Source organism: Dermacentor andersoni, chromosome 9, assembly GCF_023375885.2.
Source record: "Dermacentor andersoni chromosome 9, qqDerAnde1_hic_scaffold, whole genome shotgun sequence".
NCBI classification, from domain to species: Eukaryota; Metazoa; Arthropoda; class Arachnida; order Ixodida; family Ixodidae; genus Dermacentor; species Dermacentor andersoni.
In genome coordinates this window covers 116,564,328-116,590,000 of record NC_092822.1, presented here as the reverse complement: position 1 = coordinate 116,590,000, position 25,673 = coordinate 116,564,328, and the positions used below count along the sequence as shown (strand labels likewise).

At 47.7% G+C, this 25,673-nt stretch overlaps 1 protein-coding gene across 7 annotated transcripts in view; it reads right to left on the bottom strand.

Moving 5' to 3' along the window:
• The window catches only part of LOC129384461 (uncharacterized), a 209,746-nt gene that overhangs the window by 149,901 nt on the left and 34,172 nt on the right, over positions 1-25,673 (bottom strand). For 5 of the 7 annotated variants that reach the window (XM_072284284.1, XM_072284285.1, XM_072284283.1 and 2 more), the window contains one exon: positions 4,384-4,585. The exons of the other annotated variants lie outside the window; for them this stretch is intronic. In XM_072284284.1, coding sequence (XP_072140385.1) covers positions 4,384-4,539 — 156 coding nt within the window. In that variant the 5' untranslated portion in view covers positions 4,540-4,585. The remainder of the gene's footprint in view (positions 1-4,383; positions 4,586-25,673) is intronic. 7 annotated transcript variants of the gene reach the window in all.

Genomic DNA, 25,673 nt, shown 5'->3' with positions numbered 1-25,673 from the left:
ATTGGCCGCAGTTGCCGACTACATCGGACCACTAGGTGCTCGTAGTCGCGATGTTGTCATGGTTGTTCCATGAGCTTCGGTCCAGCTTCATCACTCACTGTCGTCATGCCGCCGTCGTCACGCCATCTACGCCGATCCAGTGGCCTAAGTTTTCTAATAGGTAGAACGAATAAGTACGTGCTCGTGTTCATGACACAAACGTGGTTCTTGCATCGTCGTCATTCCAACTTTGTCATGCTACTCTCTTCATGCCGTCAGGATCGTCCTATCGCGTCATTCAAGGTTTTTCATCCGACTCTCCTTACGCCGTCATCGTCACACAGTGTTTGTGATATAGCAGTCGCCATGCCATATGGGGTCGCATAGCGTTGTCATTGCATCGTCATCATTGCGTCGTGGTTATACAGTCATCATTGCCTCGCCATGATAGTCGCCGTCATGAATTTGTAGCGTAACGTCGTCGTTCTGCCGTAATGGTCGTTAATTTTTAATCATCGTACTGTCATGAGCCATCGTCATCACTTCACAACCGTCATCCCGTTGTCATCATACCGTCGTCGTTTCATCAGCATCATCGTTTTTCCGTCATTCTAGCGAAACGTGACTGTCGTCACTTATTCTTGATTATGCCACCGTTGTCATACCATCACCGCGACTGCGTCGTCATGCATGCGTTCTCATACGATTGTCATCATGCATCGTGACGGCCATTGTTATCACACAATCGTCAGATATTAATCGTTATATGGGCATCGTGATGCTGTGGTGTTCATTCTATCGCCGTCACTTAAGCTTCGTCATCAGGACTCTCGCCATGCCGTCGTTGTCACGCCATCATCGTCTCAAAGCTTTCATGATACCGTGGCCGTCACGGCATCATCGGCAAACACTTTTCCTCGAATGATCCTCATGCCGTTGTCACGTCAACCTCGTGATTGCGTTGTCTTCATGTTGTCGTCGTCATGCATGCTGATCCGCGACCCTGACAAGTGAGTGCCATGCCAAAGCGGCCCGATGCCGGAGACAGTGTACACCACATACAGCTGCAGCAAGGGAAGTCGCAGAACAATCAGTACACATTTTAAATAAACGTATTTTTAGCACTACATTGTTGGAGAAGTATGGGAGAGGCCTTTACCCTGCAGTAGGCGTAACCAGGCTGATGATGATGATGAGCAATACATTGTGCTGCTACATTGCATCAATGCTCATCGCATTAGCGTTGACCGGCCTCGTAAGATACGTTCTGCAGTATTTTACAGCGAAGCTTTATATGAATAGGATTCAGGGATTTCTTGGGGGCCTAAAGTCGACAGAAAACTATTATCATCAATGACTCAAGCCGCCACATGCAGGGGATCATACCACCGTAAGGCAAATGGTACAAAGGCTCAGCAAAGTAAAGCGAACACTGCATACATTCTTTGGAATCACGCATACAACATAACAAACAGCATACGTTTAAATAAAGAGCTATCTGAAAACTAGCCCACCAACCACATAACTGATGACAGGTGTCTCCTACGCCTACATGCAATGCGAATCGCATAGAGCTCACTGCATACGCTTCCCGGTGAAGATTACTGTTGCGCAAGCTCCCGCAGCGACAGCAGCCTGACTACAACGTACTAAGCATGGAGTGACGTAACTACACTTCCTACGTTAAAGAAGAGCCACGCCTAGCAACTGATTTGTCTTGTGAGAGTACGATGGGGATGCAATGAATAGTGAATAGTGTAGCGTACATCCGAGGCGTGGCGAATTACTTTTCTCTCTGGTCCACTCTTTTTACATCCACGAAGTAGCGGCTCAAGAAAAGTCGCAGGCCCTCGAAGCCTGTTAGGGTAATAATTAGCTTAAGTGCTTGTGAATGTCACCACGTGCATAGCTTAAATCTACGTCGAAATTGATAATCGTTCTAGTTGTCCTTTGCAGCTTTGTGGTCCGCTTTGCTGAGTGGTCGCCGCCTCTGCCTTACGGGGTATGAGCCATTGCCTCTGGGGGGATGAGGAAATGATGATGATAGTTTTCTGTCGACGTTACTCCACGAAGAAATCCCAGGATCCTAGCCATAGACACCTTCGCTGAAAAAAACAACTACTTAGACAATTCGTTTTCTCGTGCAATAATGTCCGCGAAAAGCCGAGTCACAGTTAGAAAGCTATTTTCCCCAAAAATTACAAATAAATCAATGAAACGCGGTATGTAGCAAACACGCCTCAATTATTACGGTTGCTGTACTGGTTCAAGCCCAGAACAGAAGGACGAAAGCGTAACGATAAAGTGGACGCAACAAGCTCTTGCCCTGTTTTACGCATCTTTGTCTTTTGTCGCCCTATACCAATATGTATCGCGTGTATTGTTGCACCATGCTGCGGACTTGAGTTGGTAACGTATGTGCATTCGACAGGACAAGAGCAAGCATCTGTGTGCGAATGCTTCCGAAGCTTTCTGAAACTACTTTTGGTGTTTAGCTAGATACTTGGCCACGAACGTGGACGATTGACAGCACTTTGTAACGGTTCAACCTTACGGTGTTCTTTTTCAATTTTCACAACTGAGCTGCGAGTGAATGCGTGGTGATGCCTTTTCTGTCGCTTCTTAAAAATTTCGAGGACGTTTAAGGTTCGCCTTTAAGAGTGGAACCCGATAGCATTAAAAGATCCCTGGCTGCTTCACATGCTTCCGGCAACTGCAGCTTATTTAACCGTAATGTTTACAGAGAAACCCTGGTGGTGAACGCTATATGCACGAAAGCGAGCTTTAAGGTTCTTTCTTTTTCCTCCCTCTTCGCGAGCTTGGTCACGGAAGAGAGCGAGCCTTCTCTGAACGTTGCGAGGGAGCGGGGTGCTTTGAGCCGTCGTCGCCGTCCGGCGTCTGACCACCCCTCGGATATCGCCCGGCGAGTTACTTCACTGAAGATCGTCCGGTATGCAGCAGGCGTCGCACCGTCGAGATCAATACAGGGAACGCGTTCTCGCCCTGACTGTTTATGCTTCGACGCCGCCCACGTTGCCGGCGTACCTTTACGTCTAGCACGCGTTTTCCCTGCGTCACAACGGGCGTTGTATCGTCGAACGATGCGTGTCTGCGCAAACCTAATCACACTGATGTCTAGCCACCGACCTAGGCACAGCCGTCTTACCTGGCTTAACGATGGTTGTGTAACACTATAATAATTACAGCTAAGCCAAAGGTTAACCACGTGAAACCAAGATTTAGCGAGGCTAAACCAAGCTTTCGCTTTGTATATATCCCGGATCCTTAGCCGAGCTAAGGCGCCCGGCGCCGGACGCTGGATTTCCTGCAACACGGGGCCCTTCAAGCCGTCGCGTAAAAATTCTGGCTCACATTTCGCCCGCTGTAGCTTCGACGCGGCCTTCGCGATCACTCATGCCGTGTCACAGCGAGTGCAACGCCCGTGTTTTGACTGACGACGCTCGTCCCCACAGCGCCCCCAACGGCTAGTGGGGTGGCACCACGGGCCGGCCGATCTCGTACACGATGCATTCGCCACCTTCAGATGCCACGAATTCTTCCCAGCGCGCCCACGTCTGTTGCGTTCACAATCAATATTCGGAAATTTGCCAGAATAGGTTGCTTTCCCATGGACCAGGTCTAGGATAACGGAAAGTGCTTGGGCGACGAATTTCTGACTCTTTTGGACTTCAACTGACCCGTTACGACGGTTAGAGTTTTTCCACTTTACACGGAGACATGCCAGTAAATTCCTGAGAAATGCGAGCTGTTACTTTGTAAGTGTATGAGCCTTGTGGCCTCGAAATGTTTTTTTTCCGCACCGGGATTGTCTGAAAGTACTGCTTCCGAGTAATTAAACGTGAATTTCGGAGAATAATTCAGGAATTTGCTCTCATGTGTTACTGGTTTTTAGCTATAAAGTGCACATTTCATGAGACAGCGGAGAGATCTAGCATACCGTAATTGCAACTATTATAAAGGACAGAAACAGATAAGATGCCGACGCACCGAGCGTTTTCTTTTCCTTTCTCCTCTCCATCCCTCGACCTCGCCGTCCGAGCGCCCGCGTCCAAGTGCATTTCTTCGTCTTCACATTCTTTGATGATTTACGAGTTACTGGAGATGCCAGCATGAACATTAGCGTGGTTAATGCCGTTTTCTGATACTTTAGTCAGTGACACCTCGCGGAATGAGTAATGTAGCTAAGGAACGTGTTCTACTTTGCTGCAGCCGTGTCGGTAGCGACATGTCCGTTCATATCTGCAATGAGTCTTTTCTGTCGAAGGGACCAGTTGTGTAACAATGTATCTGGCGCCCCAAGCGGCCGCTATCGGCACTGTTCGTGCCATTGACTGTCGAGACCTCTACTCGTTCTTTGGACAATCAACTTCGTAAAATACAAACCTCTAGACGAAATGGGGTTTTCCATCCCGACACTTTCCAAGACGCGGCGAAGTAAGCGTTCCTAGAGTGCTTGTGAACAGTAGGGTCCACCTGATACCGCTTTTTGCCGTAGTCAACAATGAACGCGTAGAAATTTAAATTCTTATTGATGCCCATCTCAATGTAACGTTGACCATCCTTAGTTCCCACCCTCACAGCAAAGCTGAAAAAAAAAAAATGACATCATTAATCGACATGAAGAGCACGTACTGGAAGCGCGTGCATTTATGGACATTATGAGAAGGAAAGGCGTCATGTATATGTCACAAATATGTGGTCACCACACACATAAAATTGACTATCCTGGCGGTGGGTTAGGGACAGATAGCATAAAACAACGCGATAGAGAAGGGACAAAAGAAACAGACAGGACGAGCAGCGACTACACACAAGTGCACCTGTTTTTTGCGTGCACAATTATACAGGCATTAGATGAATGAGGATGCTCAAAGCTTCCTGTTCGTGGTTACGTCCTAACAGTTTTCATTTTCTGCTGTGTACGAAGGTATCTTTAGTTCTTGTTTGATCAAAACAGGCTTTTTATAAAAAGGCTACAACCTTGGGACAGCTGTGGTCTTGTAGGGCGTCATAATGTATAGCATACCGTTTTTAGAAATAAAAACTCGCACGTGATTTGGTATATTCGTTATTGAAAGTGAAGGCCAGATCCTGGAAATATCGATACTTAGCGCACACCGGTGCGTGTAGCGTAAAGCATTGTTGGGAGAAGTTCGAAAGATGGCGCCAAATCGTGACAAGAAACACGGCGGCACATGCCTCTGAAGCAAAGCGTGCCGCACGAGTTGGACGAGGCCGTTCAGTTCCCAACTTCCTCGCGCGTATCGTCACGGGGCGTTTCCGTCTTCTATGATGTAGAGGCGGCTTTTCCTAATATCTCAACTTTTGAATATTGCCTGGATTTACTGTCGAAATTAGACAATAAATATCTAGAATTAGGTGCGACATTCAAGGTAAAAAAGTTCAGCCCGAAGCTCCTCTGGGAGTTGTCTAAGTGTGTGTAAGCAATGTAGCTCTTGCTCAACTATTGATCTCACGAAACTAGATCAGGCCAGTACAAATGACAGAGCTGTGGCGACACCGACGGGCGCGGATGGCGGCACCAAGTGCGCTGATGACGTTGGGATCATTGAAAGCTGTTATCTCTGGTTAGCGCCTTATCCATCGGCGTCGTACCATTGATTAAACGCACCTGGGTTTCGCGTGCCACCCCCTAGCGGGCCACGCCTTGAAAGCGATCGGCGATGTCCACAAAGAGTGCCGACTGCTGAAAGCTTCGAGCACTGTGTTCGCGCCGCTTACGTTGAAGAGAGACGCGCGGGCCCGTGCGTCGAGAGCGATCTGCGAAAGCGGCCGAGCGAGGCGCGTGCCGAGAGCTCCGTGAGCGCTGTGTTCTCGCCGTTTCGTTCGTGTCGAAAGAGAGTGTGCACGTAGGTTAATCAGCTGCCTGCTGCGGGCAATGTCGGGGAGGCGGTCGTCTTACGGTACGCACGTAGGGACGGTATTGTCGTTGGGTAAGCATTGCTCTCGCATTTAAAAATGAGGGCGCATCAAAATATGACTGTCTTCGCATTTGCCATTTAAACTATAGCCCCTACGGCACTAATGAGAAAAATAATAAACTTTTTTGTTATTCTTCTGAAGCTCACAATATTACAGGCAAAGTGTGTTCACCTCGCCTAGGAACTCGAGTGCAAGAATTCCACTGTGGGAAGATGTGTCGTTTACGACCTCCCAAATCTTCTATTACTCGTTGGTCGAACACAGACGAAATCACTAAACACAGCTGGCCCGATCGTTTCTTGTTTGAGTGCTGGCTCGAGCGTGTGGCGCGCGGAGCTGGGTGCTTAGGCGCCACTTGGTTATCACCGAATAAACGGCAGTCGATCGCCGTAGGGCCCTCCCCCTTCCTTCCTCTAGCGTGAGAGCCCAGGTGTGAACGAGCGATCTCTCGACGAAAATGTAGTGTTTGCGACGGCGAAGTGAACACGTTTGGTCTTCGGAAGTGGTATGTGGTCGGCCGGTATGACGTCGGCGTCGAGGAAAGCAGGTTTAATGTGGTCGATCGAAACGCCGTCTTCGCGTGCATTCTTCAGCAGGAGAGAGTACTTGGAGCAGGGTTTGATGACTTTGACAGGGCCGCCATAAGGTGACTCTAGCGGTGGTCGCACCGGGTCATGCGGCACGAAGACATGCGAGTGCAGTCTCGGAGAGTGCAACTAACGAAGGTTTGGCGTGAATGTCGGCACTGAACAGAAGATACGTCTCCTATGGCAGCAGTGAGGCGATCGGCATAACCACCGAGGTTGAGCGTTGGTACCGGCGCCTGATTGAAAAATTGCCCAAGTAGCCTCAATGCATTTCCGAACACGAGCTCTGCCGAGGAACAGCACGCCTCAGTCCGTACCACACTGCGAATGGCGAGGAGTACTAATGGTAGACATTCCGTCTATGGTGTCCGTGATGTTGTGAGCGAGGCTTTTAACTGGCGGTAAAAGCGCTTGATCATGTCCTTGGACATGGGGTCGTAGGTCCTCGTCTTGATGAGGCTGACAACCAGTAAGTAATAGGGACATCGCACGGAACAGCACGGAGTCGAATTCACGAACTCGATCTGTAGTGATGGTCGAGGGAACTCCGTAGCGACTAATACATACCATGATACGACCTAGTGCGTCTGTTTCTGCGGTGATATCGCTGAGTGGCAATGCCTCAGGCCAACGCGTGAACTGGTCGATGCACGTTAAGATATAGCGACTGTCCTTGCATGGTGGCAAAGGACCGACCAGGTCGATATACACGTGGCTGAAACGTGCCTCAGTAGGCCTGAAGGTTTCCAGTGGACGGACGGTGTGGCGCTGAACTTTCGTTTGCTGGCACTGGAGACAAGCCCGTGTCTAGCGTCGGACGTCGATATTCATGCCTGGCCACAGGTATTGTGTAGTGACGAAGTGTTGAGTCGCATCAATAATAGGGTGCGACAAGGAATGCATAACGACGAAGGTGGTGCGGCGAAAGTGGGGCGGAACGTAGAGGCGAGGACGATCTGCCGACACGTCACAAACCAAGGAAGTATCGCGGTTGGAATTGTACGCACTGAAGTTGGAGGCAATTATGCTTCAGTCGTAAGGCCCGAAATTCGCTGTCCTCTGACTGTGCTGTAGCCATAGCTGCAAAATTCACAGATGGGGGCTCCAGGGCAGTTGTGTTGGCTTGTATACGAAATAGTGCGTCAGCGACTGGGCTGTCTGTGCCGCTGACGTGGCGAATGTCTCTCGTAGATTCGGATAGGTAGGCAAGTTGGCAAATTTACCGGGTGTGTGGGCAGAGTTGGTAGCGGTCGAAGCATTCGTGAGTTGCTTGTGGTCAGTGAGGATGTAGAATTGCTGACCTTCTAATAAGCGGCGGAAATGTCCCACGGCCAAGTAGGCCGCCAATAGTTCACAACCGAAAGTGCTGTATCTACGTTTGGCCTGCGACAGTTTTCCCGAGCATAATGCGGCTGGCTGGCACACGCCATGGACCAACTGCTGGAGCACTCCACCAACGGCGACGTCTGAGGCGTCCACGGTGAGTGAAGTCAGGGTGTCGCACATGGGATGTACAAGGAGAGTCGCATTGGTGAGAGCTTCCTTGATGGAATTGAAAGCTGTGTGGGCATCGTCTGTCCAGGAGATGAGAGCGTTTGTTTTTGTCTGACCGGACAGGAATGCGTTGAGCGGTTTCAAGATGACAGCACAGCGAGAAATGAACCACCCATAATAATTCGCCAGCTCAAAGAATTGTCTTAGCCGCTTTGTGGTCACCAGGTCGTGAAAACTGCATTACAGCTTCCACATGAGTGGCAGGACAAGATATCCCGCCGGCATCGACGCGATGGCCAACAAAGTCCAGTGCACCGACACTGAACTCGCTCTTTGGTCCGTTCACGACTAGCCCGTACTTCCATACTCGTTTGAACACATGGGGCAGTAAAGTGCGTCGTCGCCTGCTGAAGCGCTGAAGACGAGTATGTTCTCAATGGTTGCGAAACAGCAGCGCAAATGACAGAGAACTCGTTTGACAAATCGCTGAAACGATTGTGCGGTGTTGCGCAGACTGAATGGCATCCGGAGTTACTCAAACATTCCAAAAGGTGTTATTATGGTTGTCTTTGGTATGTCGGAAGGTTTCACAGGTAGTTGGCGGTACGCCTTGAGTAGGTGTATCTTGCGGAATATTGTGCACCCGTGCCACAACGCGGTAAAGTCCTGCACTGGGTCTTTGAGAGAAGGCACATGGAAGAGATCTGAAAGCTCTTCGAAAAGTGAAGACCGCGGTGGGGCGACTTTGGTATGTGTTTGTACAAGAAACAAGGGTGGCGAACACTATGTGACCCCTTGAACCGATATGTTGGTCTCTGAACCAAGGAGACGGCTACGGCGGAGGTCAACCACCAGCCTGAAATTGGCAGACAGATGTTGGCGATCATGAAGATCCACCTGAACGTCCTTCGCAAGCCGATGCCAAAGGTGACAGATTTATGCCCGTAGGTCTGTATGTTCGTACTTTTAATGGCGGTAACAGGTGGGGTTGTGAGGCGTTGGCGGCAGTCCTCCAGCGTAGTAGGAATTACGCGCACCTCCGCACCGGTGTCGATGAGATAACGCACCTTGTTGGCGTGGTCGGTGATGTGAAACAGGCGGCTGGTTGTTGGTCCAAAAGCACTCGCTGCCTTCAGTACGAGGCCAGCGCGTTTCCCGCAAACGTTCAAGCTTCGCGGCACTGATGAGCGTGGGCTCCGTACCGGTGGTGGTACCAACACATGCCGCGGTGGGTACTCGGCGAACTGGCGCGACTGCGGAAGTGGTGGCGGCCGCGCGACGCGCTGCGTTGATGATTGCCGTTGAGTAAGTTCATTTGGGCGGTCAGCTTGTCGACCTTGAGATTGAGCGTCTCGTTGGCGGTCATCACGGACCAGTGCGTCGAGTAATTGAGGTACTTAATGACAGTGAGTACGGGTATACCGACATCCATGATCTTATGAGCCATCTGTGCGCGTGAGTCGATGTATTCGTTGACGATACGCTCAAGATCATCTGTACCTGTTGAGGCAGTCACTATAGGAACAGCTCGCGAAAGATGGAGGTGCCCAGTGCAGCAGAACGGTCTCCGATGAGGTGCTGCATGCGACGCAGAAGCTCCGTGGGTTTTCTTTCACCAAGCTCCTCTGAGGTCAGCCGTTGCTGCAGTCTCCACTGTTCCGATTCATATGTCGGGCGTATGAGCTCGGTCTTCAGAACATCGTACGGGTTTTGAGGAGGCGGCGAGCAACGAATATCCCTGACGATGGTGATGACGGGAGGCGGCAACGCACCGATGACACGGTCCAACTTCGCAGTTTGTGACGTAACGAAGTGCAGTTCTGGGCCTGCCTGCCAGATTTCAGGCAGCTTGATGTTTGCGACGACAGTATTGGCGGCCGTGGCGTTTATCGAGGCGTCACGAGGTGCGGCATTCATGGTCTCCCGTTATGAGAGGTTCCTAGCGGCGTAGCCCAGGAAATGGCAATGGCCTTGCGAACTGGGGTGACTGAGCAGGTGGCGTGTTGCCGTCCGGCTTCCGTGGTCACCATTTGTGGGAACAAGTGTGGTTTGTGATCTCCCACATTTTCTATTACTAGTCGGTCGAATACAGACGAAATCACTGAACGCAGCTGGTTCGATCGTTTCTTGTTCGAGTGCTGGCCCGAGCGCGCGGCGTACGGACACGCCTGCTTAGGCGCCACTTGGTTACCATCGAATAAGCGCCAATAGCTCACCATACCACGCTCGCTGTACTTATAGTCTGTTAAAAAATGCGTGCTGTCTAAGAAAAAAGCACCCTGTATATTTTTGTATGCAAAATACATGCCCTTTTCCGTAGTAAGCCCTTCTCCTGCATGGTCGTTCTCACGCTGTTTTTCGCCGGAAAGCAAAATTCAATTCAATTACATTTATTTACTAAAAATATCCTGGCTGGACGCCTGGGCTAAAAGCGGCAAGAAAATAGCTTCATGGGGCCCAGGAGACCATACATACTAGGTGACAGGTGACCGGTAAACTGTAAAGTTACTTACTCAGAGAGTATAATATCATTAGACATTAATTAAGAGGGTGCACTCGAAAAAAGGAGCAAAAATGCATTTGTATTGCAATGCACATCAAACATAAATTGAAGGAACGAACAATGCACAATTCTACCGTAATACGAAGCACTCATTTTACTATCAGAAAGAAATGGTAAGAACTCTAATACAAGAAGTAACCGCAATAGTATAAAATAACATCAGTTATATTGATACCAATTACCAACAATAAAACAATAATACATAAGGCATCAGAAACCAGAGTGACCTGTTTTGCAGAAAAAGTCCATTACTAACGAAGAGCCTTTATTAATTGATAATTGAATGAATAAATACATTATAGTTCCGAAATATTTCACGTAATATATTTACTGTGGATTATGGATATTCAGCATAAATGGAAGGTTATGTTTGGAAGACTACTGTTTATAGATGGTACGAAAAGAGGGTATAGGCCCATTTCCCACGTTACGAGTATTGATATCATGACTGTTGCGTTGCAGTAATGCAGTAGTCTGAATGAAGTGTTGCGATGCAGAGGAGCAAATGTAACATTAACGCTGGATGGAAACTCATACATATCTGGGATTTCAATTACTCCGTGAGTGCGAAAGTATGTGGAGGACGGAGGTGAATAACCAGTGTTAGCAATGGCACGGAAAGTGTTCTTCTGGAAAAGCAGTATTCTACTGATATTACGCTGAGTTAATAAAGGGAAAATGAGACATCCACCCAAACGTAGCTAAGTCCTACAAAGGAAACCCATGCGGGTCCCTCGACAGAATAGCTTCGTAGTTGAGAAAAAATTCGTCCTACATTGCGAACATTGCGGGCTTCCGCAAAACAACTACGTCAAACGCTTGCCTTTGCTTGTGAGTTGTTCATGAATTTGACTTCGCCAAAGATTGCGATCTGCGAAAACGACCTGGGGAGCTGGTGGAGCTGCCAATTTGACCCAAGAATCATAAGGAAAGGCGATCGCCAACGAAGTTTCTACCGTGGTCGACAAGCTGAAACGCCGGATTGTGAAGGCGTCGAGGGTGCTGCCGGAGGAACACTGGAAAATCATCGTTAAGCCTCGTGGAGGCCTTAACTTCAACAAGGTCAGCAAAGCTATTGGAGAAGCGATCGTTGAGGTGGCCGGACTTACAGCAGACCAAGCAAATGAAGACATCCTCTGCCTCAACTTCACACAGAATATTGTGGTACACCGGACTCCGATCATGCCTAAAGGTATGCGAGAATCATGTTCATTACGGTCATGGAGGCGGAATATGAAGTGAGCGCTTATGGAACGGCCCCCACTCTACGTGCAAGGGGGTTATTAGAAGAGTGAACCTCAATAACAGTGAAATCGTGATCACGAAAAAGATTGTGCATGAATACAACCCAAGGGCGTTGGCTGCACAACGTATCAAAGCTACGGGCTTGGTTATTGTGCTATTCGACGGATTCAGGGCGCCCAACTTCATCAAATATGGGTAAACCTACGTGGGTGCCATCTCTACAGGGAGCAATGGACGTATGTTACGCATGTGGAAGAATTGGACACAGATCACACGGTTGCCCCACACTTGATGTTGTGCAGTGCAGGGGATGTGGTATGCAAGACCTGAGGGAGGATCATAACTGCTCTCCCAAATGCAAGTTCTGCGGTGAAGATCACCCCACCGGTGACAAGGCTTGCAAACAGCGGTACCAAGTGTCATATGTAGTAAGAGCAAGAACAAGACAACGCTCCGAAGTGGAGACCGAGATGGAATTGGCCCAACCGACAAACGCCTCCGGCCGCCAGCAGGCACTCATGCTCAAGAAGCACATCAAGATCAAGACACCATTCCGCACTGAGGGGAAGAAACCATTCCAGATCTCGGGAGGCGCAGGTGCGCTTAGAGGAGCCAGGAAGGACCTAGGCCGAGAGAGTCAAGGGTACTGTGAAAGTCACAGGTGCAATAGCCTCGCAGGAACAAAGCAATGATGCCAGAGTAGAACAGCTGATCAGAGAGGTTGTATCACTAAAGAAAGCAAAGGAAGAACTTAAGAAGCAGATGCAGGAAATTAACAAAGCGTTGAGAGCGGAAAGCGGCCGTGTGGCATTAGCTAAGCCGGTGAGTACAAGTAACAGCCAGGAAGCAGAAGGCACGCCGGCGCCCAAAGAGAGCGCTGTTGTCTCGGAGATGGAACCGATGTGCTCGGTTCTGGAGGAGATTATGAATGCGATCAGAGACCTAAATGACACGGTAGGCAGCGTTAACCTTAAGGTAGATAAAACATGGAAGTGGAAGGTAGTAGCCGAGAAAATGTTGAAAAAGCTAGAGACCCAAGGAGAGGATGAGGAATATATGCCCTCGGAAGCCGAAAGCGCTAGAACAATCCCAGGAGCGGTAGGTGGTACATTCAAGAGAACAGTGACAGGAGGTAGCAAGTCAGGGGGTAAAGGCAATAATGGATAGCAGAAAGAGACTTAGTGTGTGATAGTGGAACTGCAGAGGATTTCAGCAAAAAAGTGCGTCACTAGAACAGATAATCAAAACGGTTGAAAATAGGCTGAAATTAATGATGCTACAGGAAACTCTAGCGGAGGAGATCGGGCTGTCCGGCTTTAACTCGGTCTGCAAAGGCAACGAACCGGGCAGAGAAATCGACACCCTCATTGGCAAGAAATTCCCTACATAGAGCATGATTTAAAATTAGGGACGCGTAAAATTGAATACATATTTAGTTAAATGGTCCTAAAAAGTCACAGAGGTAAAGCGCAAAGCTTGTTCTGCCTCAATATATGTAGCAGTCCCAGAGAGATGAGACGGAGCTTCAGAGCAAATTTTCATCAGGCCATAGCGGTGGTCAAAACGGCGCCCCTCATAATAGGAGGGAACTTCAACGTCCCACGCCTTCTTGGGGTTGCCGCTGGAGTAGTATGAAAGGGGGAAAAATGTGGCATCTCACCACGAATTTAGGCCTCTCTGTTATCACGGGCCCAGCCTATCCTACTAGGTGGGGCCCTTCCACGTGTAGGGACACTACCCCGGACTCATCCTCCACTTATAACTTACCCAGGGCAGACTGGGTCAACTCTGGCGCGGTTCAAGGGAGCTACCATTATACACTACACATTATGTTGAAAACGACGGGGGTGGAGGTAAAGCATTTCACTTACATAGACTGGGATCAATTTAGAAAAAATCAGAGGAGACAGAGCTCACAAAGATAGAAAGGGGCGCATCAGACTACCAGAGTGAGTGACTCAGCACAGGGATGACTTGAATGCAGCAACTAAGGCGATAGAGACAGGGAAGAGGTCAGACAAATAGACAGTAGATGGGCGCATTTGATCCGAGCCAAGCAATCCATTTTACAAAGATGGAAATTACAACGCATAAGCAGAAGACTTCGGAAACGAATTGCTCCGCTGAATAGGGATATCGACGAGCACGCACGATATGTGCAGAAACAAAAATGGGATGACGTGTGTAAATGTGTAGATGGAAGGGTAAAACCTAGAGGCAATTGGAGTTTGCTCAATGAAAAAGGCACTAAAGCGAATAAACGTGCGGCAGTGGCGGAGCTGGTACACCAGGAAAGTCAGACTGCAAGGGCAGAGACCATAATGGAGCGATTGGTAGCTAAATACTTGCCTCTCAGGGAAGAGGATTAGGATGTAAGTTACCCCATTACTAGTGGGTAGAATGCAACTATATGGATCAGCAATTCACTGAAAGTGAAGTACGCACGGCACTGTATGATATGAATAGTAGGTCAGTAGGGGGCCCGCATGGCATCTCGAACAGATTGCTTAAGAATTTGGACGGTGAATCTATAATATATCGCACCACATTCATTAGTGAATTATGAAAATATTTGGTATATCCAGAAGAATGGAGGGCCGCCAGTACTATCTTAATGCCAAAGCCGGGCAAACAATCAACTTGGATAACCTCAGGCCAATTTCTGTCTTCCCTAGACATTTTCTTCCCTCCATTGTCTTCCCTAGACATCATGTCTAGGGAAGACATGGAGCATGTCATTATGAACAGGTTAACGAAATATGTGGAGGGCAATGACATCCTACCTATAATCTGATTGGTTTCAGACCAGGCTTCTCCACACAAGAAGCCATGTTGCTAATGAAGCATCAACTGCTATTAGCCAAACCAACGCACATTCGTGCTCTCTTGGGGTTGGGTGTCGAAAAAAGCTTTTGACAGAATTGAGCATAGAGGAACACTTGAAGCCATTTCCGATCAGAGATTGGGTAGAAAACTCTGAAGTGGTCAAAACCTTTCTTGGCAATCGTTCAGCTCACCTTAGATTCGGGGATATTAAATCAAAGAATGTCGTTTTCGGTGACAGATGGACCCCACAAGGGTCGGTCTTGTCACTATGCTTTTCGACCTGGCCATGTCAAAAGTGGCAGAGGGATTAAAAGGGATAAAGGGCATTCACTTCACCATTCATGCAGACGATGTGACTATATGGACCGCTGCAGGAAGTATGGGACAGGCGGAAAACAGGCTTCAAGAGCATTTGTGAGGTAGAGTCCATATTAGAAGACATGGGACTCAAATGCCCTGCTGATAAGTCTGAGCTCCTTGCACTCAATAACAGGAGAAGTGCTAGAAAACCGAGGGGACATGTTCCCGAGAAAGAACCCAGGTTAGTACTAAGCACGAAGGTAGGCGAATCTATTAAGCAAGCAGAATTCATTAGAGTCTTAGGGTTATTCCTGGAGGCAAACGGGGCAAACAGAAGAACAATACAACACATCACAAGCAAGACTGAGGAAATAAGATTGCTAAGGAGAATCACTAACAGACACAGAACGTTGGTAGAGGAGAGTGCCATGAGCCTGGTCCAAGCTTTCGCCTTGTGTCACGTCTCATATGTAGCTCGGATGATCAGTTGGACATAGACAGAGCTAAACAGGTTGAATAGAATAATTATAAGGCTTTTCAACACAACAGTGTGGTTACTGATTAACACGCCAGCTGGAAAATTAATGACACTTGGGCTCCACAACACGATAGCCGAGATAATTGAAGCTCAGCAAATTGCCCACAGAGAGAGGCTCTCTGGAACAAGGCCAGGTAGAGCAATACTCGAAGAGGTAAGGTGGTACCCAACCGAGTCAAAAATTTCAGGTGAGGACACAGTAGAACTAAAAGATGGCATAAGACACGCAACAAAGACAACTCCTCTCCCCCGGAAATATGCACCCGGTGCAGAACCTGGAAACATGATAGACAAGGGCCAGAGCTCTCCTGCAAGAGATAGAACACGACAGAGAACATGCGGCTTTTGTAGATGCTGCATGGGTCAAAGGAAACAAAGCTTGTACGGCAGTAGGTAGCAGGGGCGTAGCCAGAGGGGGGGAGGGGCTTATGGGGCTTCAGCCCCCCCCCCCCGAAATTTTTTCGTGCTGTCCATGCACCGCCGACAGAAGCAACCCCCGGCGCCGTAAACCATTTTGGATTTTGTCTAGAATGTCTTTTTCACGCTCGAAAAGACATTTCACCGCGAACATCGCGAACTCGGGCTGGATTTCGCGGCAACGCCCATGCACCGGGAGTCACAACGCAAGTTTCAAGGGCGTTTTGATGGCAAGCGGACTCGCCGCGGCATCTCGCTGAGGCCGCGGAATCTATGGAGCGCATGGATGCCAATTCCGAAACTTTATTGGTATAAATCTCATAAACTCTTGATGTGAAAGTTGCATTGACATTTACATAGTTGTGCTTTAGCTTATCAATTGCGGAACTTTGTGGGTTTAATGTTGTTATAAACATTTGACGCCAAAGGCCTTCTGACTTTTCTAAAGTCTTACATCGGAACATACAACGAGACAAGCCAAATCAACACAGTAGCAGACATTTTGACAAAGCAAGCAGCGAGGTCCGATGAGATCATGTCACAGAAAAAAATATCAACATTTTTTTTTTTTCACCTACGCCAAAACATCCATGTGAAGACACTAAAGCCAGCCAACGTAACTACTTTCTTAATTATTTTTTCTACTTTGACTTTTATTCGCGAGGACACATTGAGCCTCTTCAATTTTTTGTAGTTCTCGCTACCCTACCCGCGAGCTGCCAGAGCCAGCCAGAGCGCATATGTTGTTTTCGTGTTGCCCCGGCCACCACGCGGCGCACTTCGGTGCGCGTTCGATTTGCTCTGGCCGAGTAGATTTTCGCTTGGCAGAGTGTTGGATGCTTTCTGGCTAGCAGCCGAGAAAAAGAAACAATGGTCGCTCGCCGCCATCACTGTGGGGACTCGACGGATTGCACCGCGTTCTCTTCAGCGCAATCTGTCCGGAAAGTCTTGTCTAGCTGGTGTAAGATACCGAGCAGTATGCGTATGGTTTTCGGTTTACCAAGCATCTCATGTTTTCTTCGATATTCCTTCGGTAGCCAGATTAGGTGCCCAAAGTAGACATTCTATTGTGGCCAACACACTTTCCTATGCGGTTTTTTTTTTTTTTTTCATTTCAGTGCACCCGCCCCCCAGAAGGAAAAAAAAATACTTTGCTGCGGCGCACCAAATTGTCCCATGGTGAAAGTTCCATTTTGTTACTTTTTCTTTTGCGGAAAGTAATGGGGCATGGGACGCTTCAGTTGCCGGATACTCTTATTATATTATTGCGATGGCAATTATAAGGACACTCCAGGCGCATTCCTGCCGTCACCGTCGCTCTCATGTTTCGTATAAAGTCCAAGGGCGATAACATCGTGACCGCGCGCCGCATGCTGTATGTGCGAGTGAAAGCGGGGGGGGGGGGGGGGGGGGGGGGAATGGGGGGGCCGACGATGGGCTCTCAGTCTTGTGTGCGCAGAGGAGAAAATCGAGGAGCAAGCCTGCCGCCTACTGTCGCGGGCTGTACATCGGGGGGAGTGGATGGAATGGGAGCGGAATCTAGGCTTCTGTGAATCTGTGATTGCGCAACATGTTTATTTGCCGTGTTTGCCGCATTATACACAGTGACTTTTTCTTACATACGTAGATTTATTGGAGGCTTATACGTATATTTAAATATTTTGTTGTGCAGGGAACTTTGCTTCCAGTGAAATTTTTTCCCTTTTGTCAAGCTGTATTTTCGCATTGGTATATCCCCTTGTATCTTTGCACTCCTAATGTACGAGGCCGAGTCAAAGGAAAGTGAGCCAACCCACCCCGCGCAATAATGGTCTGGTTCATTATCTGCAAGGCGTGCGCGTACCAGAGAAGCATCTCTCATTTAGAAAAGGGACACGCACGTGTGATGATAAATTTTCTTTAATGCTCTCATGCACTGGGTTGAACATGTTTGCGTAATATAATGGACACTCCAAAAGTTGAACAGCGTGATGTCGCGAAGTTTTTTGACTGCTGAAGGTGTTTCCCAAAAAGAAATGAGTTGCCGTAGGGCTGCCGTGTACGTTGAATATTGCATTTCACTGGCCACTGTGAAGCATTGGAGCAAACGGTTCAAAGAAGGACGGGAAAATTGCAAAGACATTCCAAGACCGAGCCAAAGCCATCGTGCAATAACCCCCCACACAATTCCAAAGGTTGACGAGCTGATCAGACAACAACGGAGGATAAGCATCGATGAACTAGCAGACCGTGTCAACATCAGTCACGGTTCGGTTCACGCCATAATTCATGAACACCTCGGTTATCGGCTATTGTGTGCGCAATGCATGCCCAAGATTTTTGATCCACCACCAGAAGACGGAGAAGTTTGGCGCTGCCTTGACTCATCTCATCCGGTATCACAATGAGAATGACGACTTCTTGTCTGCAATTGTGATCGGGGACGAACCATGGTGCCACTACTACGAGCCCGAAACACGACGGCAAAGCTCACACTGGAAACATTCGTATTTGCCAAGCCCAAAGAAAGCAAAAGCCGTCATTTCCGCTGGAACGGCTGCGTGTCGCAATCAAGAACAAACGACGTGGAAAATCGACGAATGGGGTCATCTTGTTCCACGACAATACCCGTCCCCACGTCGCTGATGGGCTTAATAGAAAACTAGCAAAGTTCAAGTGGGAAACACTGCAACACCCGCTATGCAGCTCAGACCTGTCGCCTTGCGATTTCCACATTTTAGAGCATCCAAAAAACAGCTCAAGGGAACCAAATTTGTGCCGGACGATGACGTGAAAGAGCAAGTTACAGACTGTTTGAGGCAGCAACCCAAGGAGTTTTATGAGACGGGAATCACGCAACACGTTAGTTAATGGGACAAATGTGTAAATTCTCATGGAGGCTACTTTTAATTAAAATACCCCGTTTGTCATATATTCGCATGGCTCACTTTCATTTGACTCGCCCTCGTATATCTTGCAGAACTCCTGCTTTTTATGCGTGCTCTCTGTTGCGGCTATAGTTTCGGTGCAATTACTCCCTTTACACGACCGGTGACAGCTCCTCCTGCGTATTACATTGGAACAAATGACATCGTCATCGAAATTTTTCACTGGCTATTGCATATGTAGAAGAATGTAGACACGGTTCTTGAATGACAAAGTTTGATTAACATATTTGTCCTAAACTTGTTCATTTCATGACCTTTTCATTTTTCATATCAGCGGCATGCACTGCTTTCCTGGTTTCAAACTGATATAGTTCTAAAGTTTGTGTGACATTTTCTTTACTGATTAAATAGACAAAAACATGGAAGCATTGATATCAGTTATTTTGGGCACAATTTTCCACACATGCAAGTATATTCTTTTATGATAAAATACATATTTTACTTCTTTCGACAGTGCGTAGCGTTCAAGAATTCCTTAGCAGCATCTTTGGCAATGGCAGCGCAGTTATTATTCGTGTATTTGATCCCTCGACAAATTGCTTAAGAGAAAGCTTTAGCTGGGTCCCAACACCGACGCGGCCTATTCAAGTACATGTAAAACGCAGAAACGCCTTTCGGAGATAATCCCTTAATCGCTTTTAATGAAATCTGTTGCATTTGAGAGTGAAAGCTATTCTAGTGTCTCTTGTAAGTGGAATTTCGATTTAGGGCCTGAATTTTGTTTAAAATATGTTGAACAATTCGAAAGTTCGAAAAAATAGAAGGACGACGTTTACAAACTAATAGCTATGCATCAAGAAGAGATAGCGCGGTTCTGTAAACCGCCTCTATTATAACATTCAAAGCGCACAGATTAGCTATGTCAATGTGTATGTTACGTGAATTCGTTACGTTGTGCACAAAGATTTTGCAAAAGCCAAATGTCCATAATGCTAAACTTTTGTTAGATTCATGTGTAACATATATATATATATATATACAGCGTTTTAAGCTTGATACTTTCGTTTTCTGAAAATTCTTTATTTTGGCTAATTTTTAATAAAGAATTGACCTGCTAATGAAAAATTCGAAACCAACAGTCACTAGAATTTAAGTTTTTATTTTAAATGCAACAAACCTCGTCAGATTTGGTGCAGTGGTTGCGGGAAAAAACGAATTCCCCTTCTTCATGTATTTAGATAGGAGCACCCGAGCTAAAGCTTCCTGTTTAAGGGGGAAACCGAGCTGCAACATAAGCCCTCCCCGAACAAAATTTCTGGCTACGCCACTGGTAAGTAGTAGATGCAGATGTACTCACTCGGGATGCTATTACAGTCATGACTAAAGACACGACAGTCGTGGAACAAGTAGCGATAGCATTGGCTTTGAGAAATAATACGTGCACGCGAATTGACAGTGATTCTAAGATGGCTATTAGACACTTTACGAAAGGCATTGTCCCCAAAAGGGCTGCCCACCTGATCGCTGAGATGGACAATCAAGAGACTGAAATCCGCTGGTTTCCTGCACACATGGGGTCGGTCCATCCATCTCGGAAAAATTTAAACGAGATGGCTAACGCAGTTGCACGAGGATTTACTATCCGTGCACTACGCGACCAGGGCCATAATAATACACAGAAAGAGAACAGGGACCAATTCATCATAATCATCACCCTGGCTACACCCACTGCAGCGCAAAGGCCTCTCTCATACTTCTCCAACTACCCCGGTCATGTTCTACTTGTGGTCATGTTGTCCCTGCAAACTTCTTAATCTCATCCGTCCACCTAACTTTCTGCCGCCTCTGCTACGCTACCCTTCTCTTGCAATCCAGTCTGTAACCATCTATGACCATCGGTTATCTTCCCACCTCATTACATGCCCTGCCTATGCCCATTTCGTTTTCTTGATTTCAAATAAGATGTCCTTACATCGCATTTTTCCCTTAACCCAATCTGCTCTCTTCTTATCCCCTTAACTTCACACCCATCATTCTTCTTTCCATTGCTCGTTGCGTCCTCCTTAATTTAAGTAGAACCCTTTTCGTAAGCCTCCAGTTTTCTGCCCCGTTGGTGAGTACTGGTAAGACGCAGCTGTTATACACTTTCCTCTTGAGGGACAATGGCAACCTGCTGTTCATGATCTGCGAATGCCTGCCAAACGCACCACAGCTCATTTTTATTTTTCTCATTATTTCAGTCTCATGATCCGGATCCGCGGTCACTACCTGCCCTAAGTAGATGTATTATTCCCTTACCGCTCCCAGTGCCTCGCTACCTATCGTAAACTCGTGTTCCTTCCAATACTGTTAAACATTAGTTCAGTTTCTACAGATTAATTTTTAGACCCACCCTTCTATATTGCCTATTCAGCTGAGTGATTATGCATTGCAATTGGTCCCCTGAGTAACTAAGTAAGGCAATATCATCAGCGAACCGCAAGTTACTAAGGTATTCTTCATTAACTCTTATCCCCAATTCTTCCCAACCCAGGTCTCTGAATACCTCCCGTAAACACGCTGGGAATAACATTGGCCGGATCGTATCTGCTTGCCTGACGCCTTTCTTTATTGGGATTTTGTTGCTTTCTTTATGGAGGGCCACAGTGGCTGTGGAGCCACTATTGGTATCTTTCACTATTTTTACATACGGCTCGTCTACACCCTCATTCCGTAATGCCTGCATGACTGCTTAGGTTTCGATTTAATCAAACGCTCCCTCGTATTCAGTGAAAGCTATACATAACAGTTGGTTATATTCCACACATTTCTCTTTCACCTGATTGATAGTGTGAATATGGTCAATCTTGAGTAGCCTTAACAAAATCCTGCCGGGTTTCTTGGTTGACAGAAGTCTAAGGTGTTCCTGATTCTATTTGCGATTACTTTAGTAAATACTTTGTAGGCAACCGACAGCAAGCTGATCGGCCTATAATTTTTTGAGACTTTGGCGCCCTCTTTCTTATGGATTTAGATTATCTTGGTGTTCTTCAAAGATTCTGGTATGCTCGAGGTCATGAGGCATTGCATATAGGGGTGGCCAGTTTTTCTAGAACAATCTGCCCACCATCCTTAAATAAATCTGCTGTTACTTGACCCTCCCCAGCTGCCTTCCCCCTTTGCATAGCTCCCATGGCTTTCTTTACTTCTTCCGGCGTTGCTTGTGGGATATCAAATTCCTCTAGACTATTCTCTCTTTCATCAGTGTCGTGGGTGCCACTGGTACTGTATAAATCTCTATAGAACTCCTGAGTCACTTGTACTATCTTAACCATATTAGTAATGATATTGACGGCTTTGTCTCTCAGCGCATACATCTGATTCTTGCCTATTCCTAGTTTCTTCATCACTGCTTTTAGGCTTCCTCCGTTCCGGAGAGCATGTTCAACTCTATCCATATTATACTTCCTTATATCAGCTGTCTTACGCTTGTTGATTAACTTCGAAAGTTCTGCCAGTTCTATTCTAGCTGTAGGGTTAGAGGCTTTCATACATTGGCGTTTCTTGATCAGATCTTTCGTCTCCTGCGATAGCTTACTGGTATCCTGTCTAACGGAGTTACCACCGACTTCTATTGCACACTCCTTAATGATGCCCACAAGATTGCCGCTCATTGCTTCAACACTAAGGTCCTCTTCCTGAGTTAAAGCCGAATACCTGTTCTGTAGCTTGATCTGGAATTCCTCTATTTTCCCTCTTACGTCTAACTCATTGATCGGCTTGTTATGTACCAGTTTCTTCCGTTCCCTCCTCAAGTCTAGGCTAATGCGAGATCTTGGCATCCGATAGTCACTGCAGCGCACCTTGCCGAGCACGTCCACATCTTGTATGATGCCAGGGTTAGCACAGAGTATTAAATCTATTTAATTTCTAGTCCCGGCATCGGGCTCCTCCACGTCCACTTTCGGTTATCCCGCTTGCGGAGGACGGCATTCATTATTCGCGAATTACTCCGTTCTGCAAACTCTACTAATAACTCGCCCCTGCTATTCCTATAACCTATGCCATATTCCCCCCCTGACTTGTCTCCAGCCTACTTCTTGCCTACCTGGCTTTGAAGTCGCCCATCACTTACTTACATATACCAATTACAGATAATGAAATCATGAAGCATTACTACATGAACAGAAGGGAATTTCCAGTGCCACACGCTAAGCTCATTAGAGCTCAAGCAGTGACTGAGAGTTTTACAGCCAGGAACTTATCCGAGTTGAAATTTTATTACCAAGCTATATCCAGAAAGAGAGGGAGAAATCAATTGCGAGAAGTGTAATGACAGCATTACTCTGGATCATATCCTTTGGCAGTGCCCTGTTTCTTTCACAGACTGTGACAAGGAAAGAGACTAGTGGCGACGAGTCCTTCACAGTGGAGTTCTTTTAGATCAAGTACAGGCCGTCCAGAAGGCCCACGATACGGCGGTAAGGTTGAACCTTACTGTCCAGCAGGCAGGGCTTAGTTTCCTATTTTAATTATTTTACTTTTATTAATTTTTATTGCCCAACACAACCCTTATGTCCCCTTATTGCCCTAAGGGTTGGTTTTGAGGACGTGAATAAAGTTCATCATACCGTACCATACTGATGTCCCCGGCGCGAGAGCGGCCATCCTGGCCGCAATTCAAAGGGGCGGAGAAAGCCTCGTGAAAGGCTTCATATGGGAAACGTGGACAACCTCAGCAGCGTGGCAGTGGTGGTCATTTGGAACAATAACAGGTGCTACGTGAAAGTTAACCGGAGAGGTCTGCTACGAGACTTTGTAGGGGCCAATCAACCAAAGCTGAAACTTGTGACACAAGTCAGGAGTACGGACTGGTGTCCACAGTAGCACTTCCTCGCCAGGGCGGAAACAGGCGATGCGGTGACAGGCGTCGTACTGCTGCTTGCGGTCCTGTTGCCGTGCTTCGGTGTTAATGCATTCGAGCTGGCGAAAACGCAGAATGCGGGCACATATTCTTCACAGGAGGTTCACATCGATTGACAGTTGGCGCGAAGAAAGAAACGTCAAGACAGGAAGAAGGCGAACGACCATAGACGAGCTAGAATGGCGAGTAACCGGTCGTGCGTTGAACGGCGGCACGAATGGCAAAATTGCTTCCCAGTTTCAGTGACCTGATTCGATGTACATGACTATCATGCCTGACAGCGTGCGATGAAATTGCTCTGTTTGGCCCTTGGTTTGCGGATTGTAACTGGAGGTAGTCTTGTGGGTGGTTCCGAAGGCTCTGAGTACTTCGTCTACGAGTTGCGAGAGGAATGCTTTTCCGTGGTTGCTCAGGATGGCGCGAGGAGCACCGTGATGCAGTATTAAGTCTTGAAGTATGAATGCAGCAACTTCAGCGTCTAACGCAGAATTCGCACAAGCTTTTTCGTCATAGCGTGTCCAGTGGTCAACGGCTGTCACAATCCATCGTTTACCGGGGAGAGTCACAGGAAGAGGACCATACAGGTCAATGCCAACGACTCTAAATGGTTGCGACGGACATGAAACCGGTTGCAGTTGTCCGCTTGGAGCTGATGTAGGGAGCTTTCGACGCTAACATAGGGCGCAGGAAGCGACATACCTCGCTACACAGGTGTACAGTCCAGGCCAGTAGAAGCGGCCTTTGATACGGTCATAGGTTTTCTCGAAACCAAGGTGACCAGCAGCCATGTCGTCGTGAGAAGCCTGCACGACATGAGCACGTAGAGAGCGCGGCAGGACAGGAACCCAGCGTTGACCGCCAGGGTGATAGACCTGGTACAGAACGCGGTTGTCAATCTTAAATTACGACAGCTGTCGACGAAGGGGGGCGTTAGGCGGGTGCGAAGCTCCTTTGAGGTGGTCTATGATGCGCCAACAGAGAGCGTCAGCAAGTTGGTGAGACTGGAATAATCTGTTGTCTATGGAGGCATCTCGTCTACAGTGGCCAACGAGAAAACATGTTAAGAGGGATCATGCGAAGAATTATTAAGGAAGATAGTTGGAGGCCCATTGCATGGTGTTGTAGAAAGCGGTCAGCGAGAAAGCGCGTCTGCATTCTGGTGTTTCTTACCGCACTTGTAGGTAATAGTAAAGCCGTATTCTCGCAGACGAAGAATCCACCGACCAAGTAGCCCAAACAAGTTCGCCAGCGTCGAAAGCCAGCATAATGCATGATGGTATGTAACGATGGTAAAATGGCGGCCGTGAAGACAAGGTCGAAACTTCTGCACAGACCAAAAGATACCTAGCCATTCCTGCCCCGTGATGGGGTAATTCTTCTCGGCGTTTGTCAGAACGCTACTTGCGTACGCGACGAACCCTCACCTAAAGAGTCGTCTCGCTGTAAGAGAATGTCACCAATTCCGTGGCCACAAGCATCCGTATGCAGGAGGGCGGGTGCAGCTTCATCGAAATTGCGAAGTACTGGTTCAGATGTGAGAGCGCGCTTGAGATGGGCGAACGCTGATTCACATTCGGGAGACCGCACAAAGGAAACATTACAACCCAGTATTTTGTGCAGAGGTGACGCTATTGACTCGGCAGCTCGTATGAATCTGCGAAAATAGGAAGCGGGGCCTAGGAACCTACTCAAATGTTTGGTTTTTTTGGGACGAGGCAAATGCCGAACTGCCGAATGCTTGTCAGGATCAGGACGAATGCCCTCTTTGCTCACAATCTGACCTAACACCTTGATTGTCTTGCTCACAAATTGGCGTTTCTTGGCGTTTACCTGAAGTCCAGCGTTGGCAAAGCGCGTGAGAACTTTGTCCAGACGTTTCATCTGCTCAGAGAAGGCTGATCAAAAAACAGTATTGTCCAGATAGCACAAGCAAGTCTTTGACTTCAGCCCACGATGAACGGTGTCAATCATGCGCCCGAACGTTGCGGGC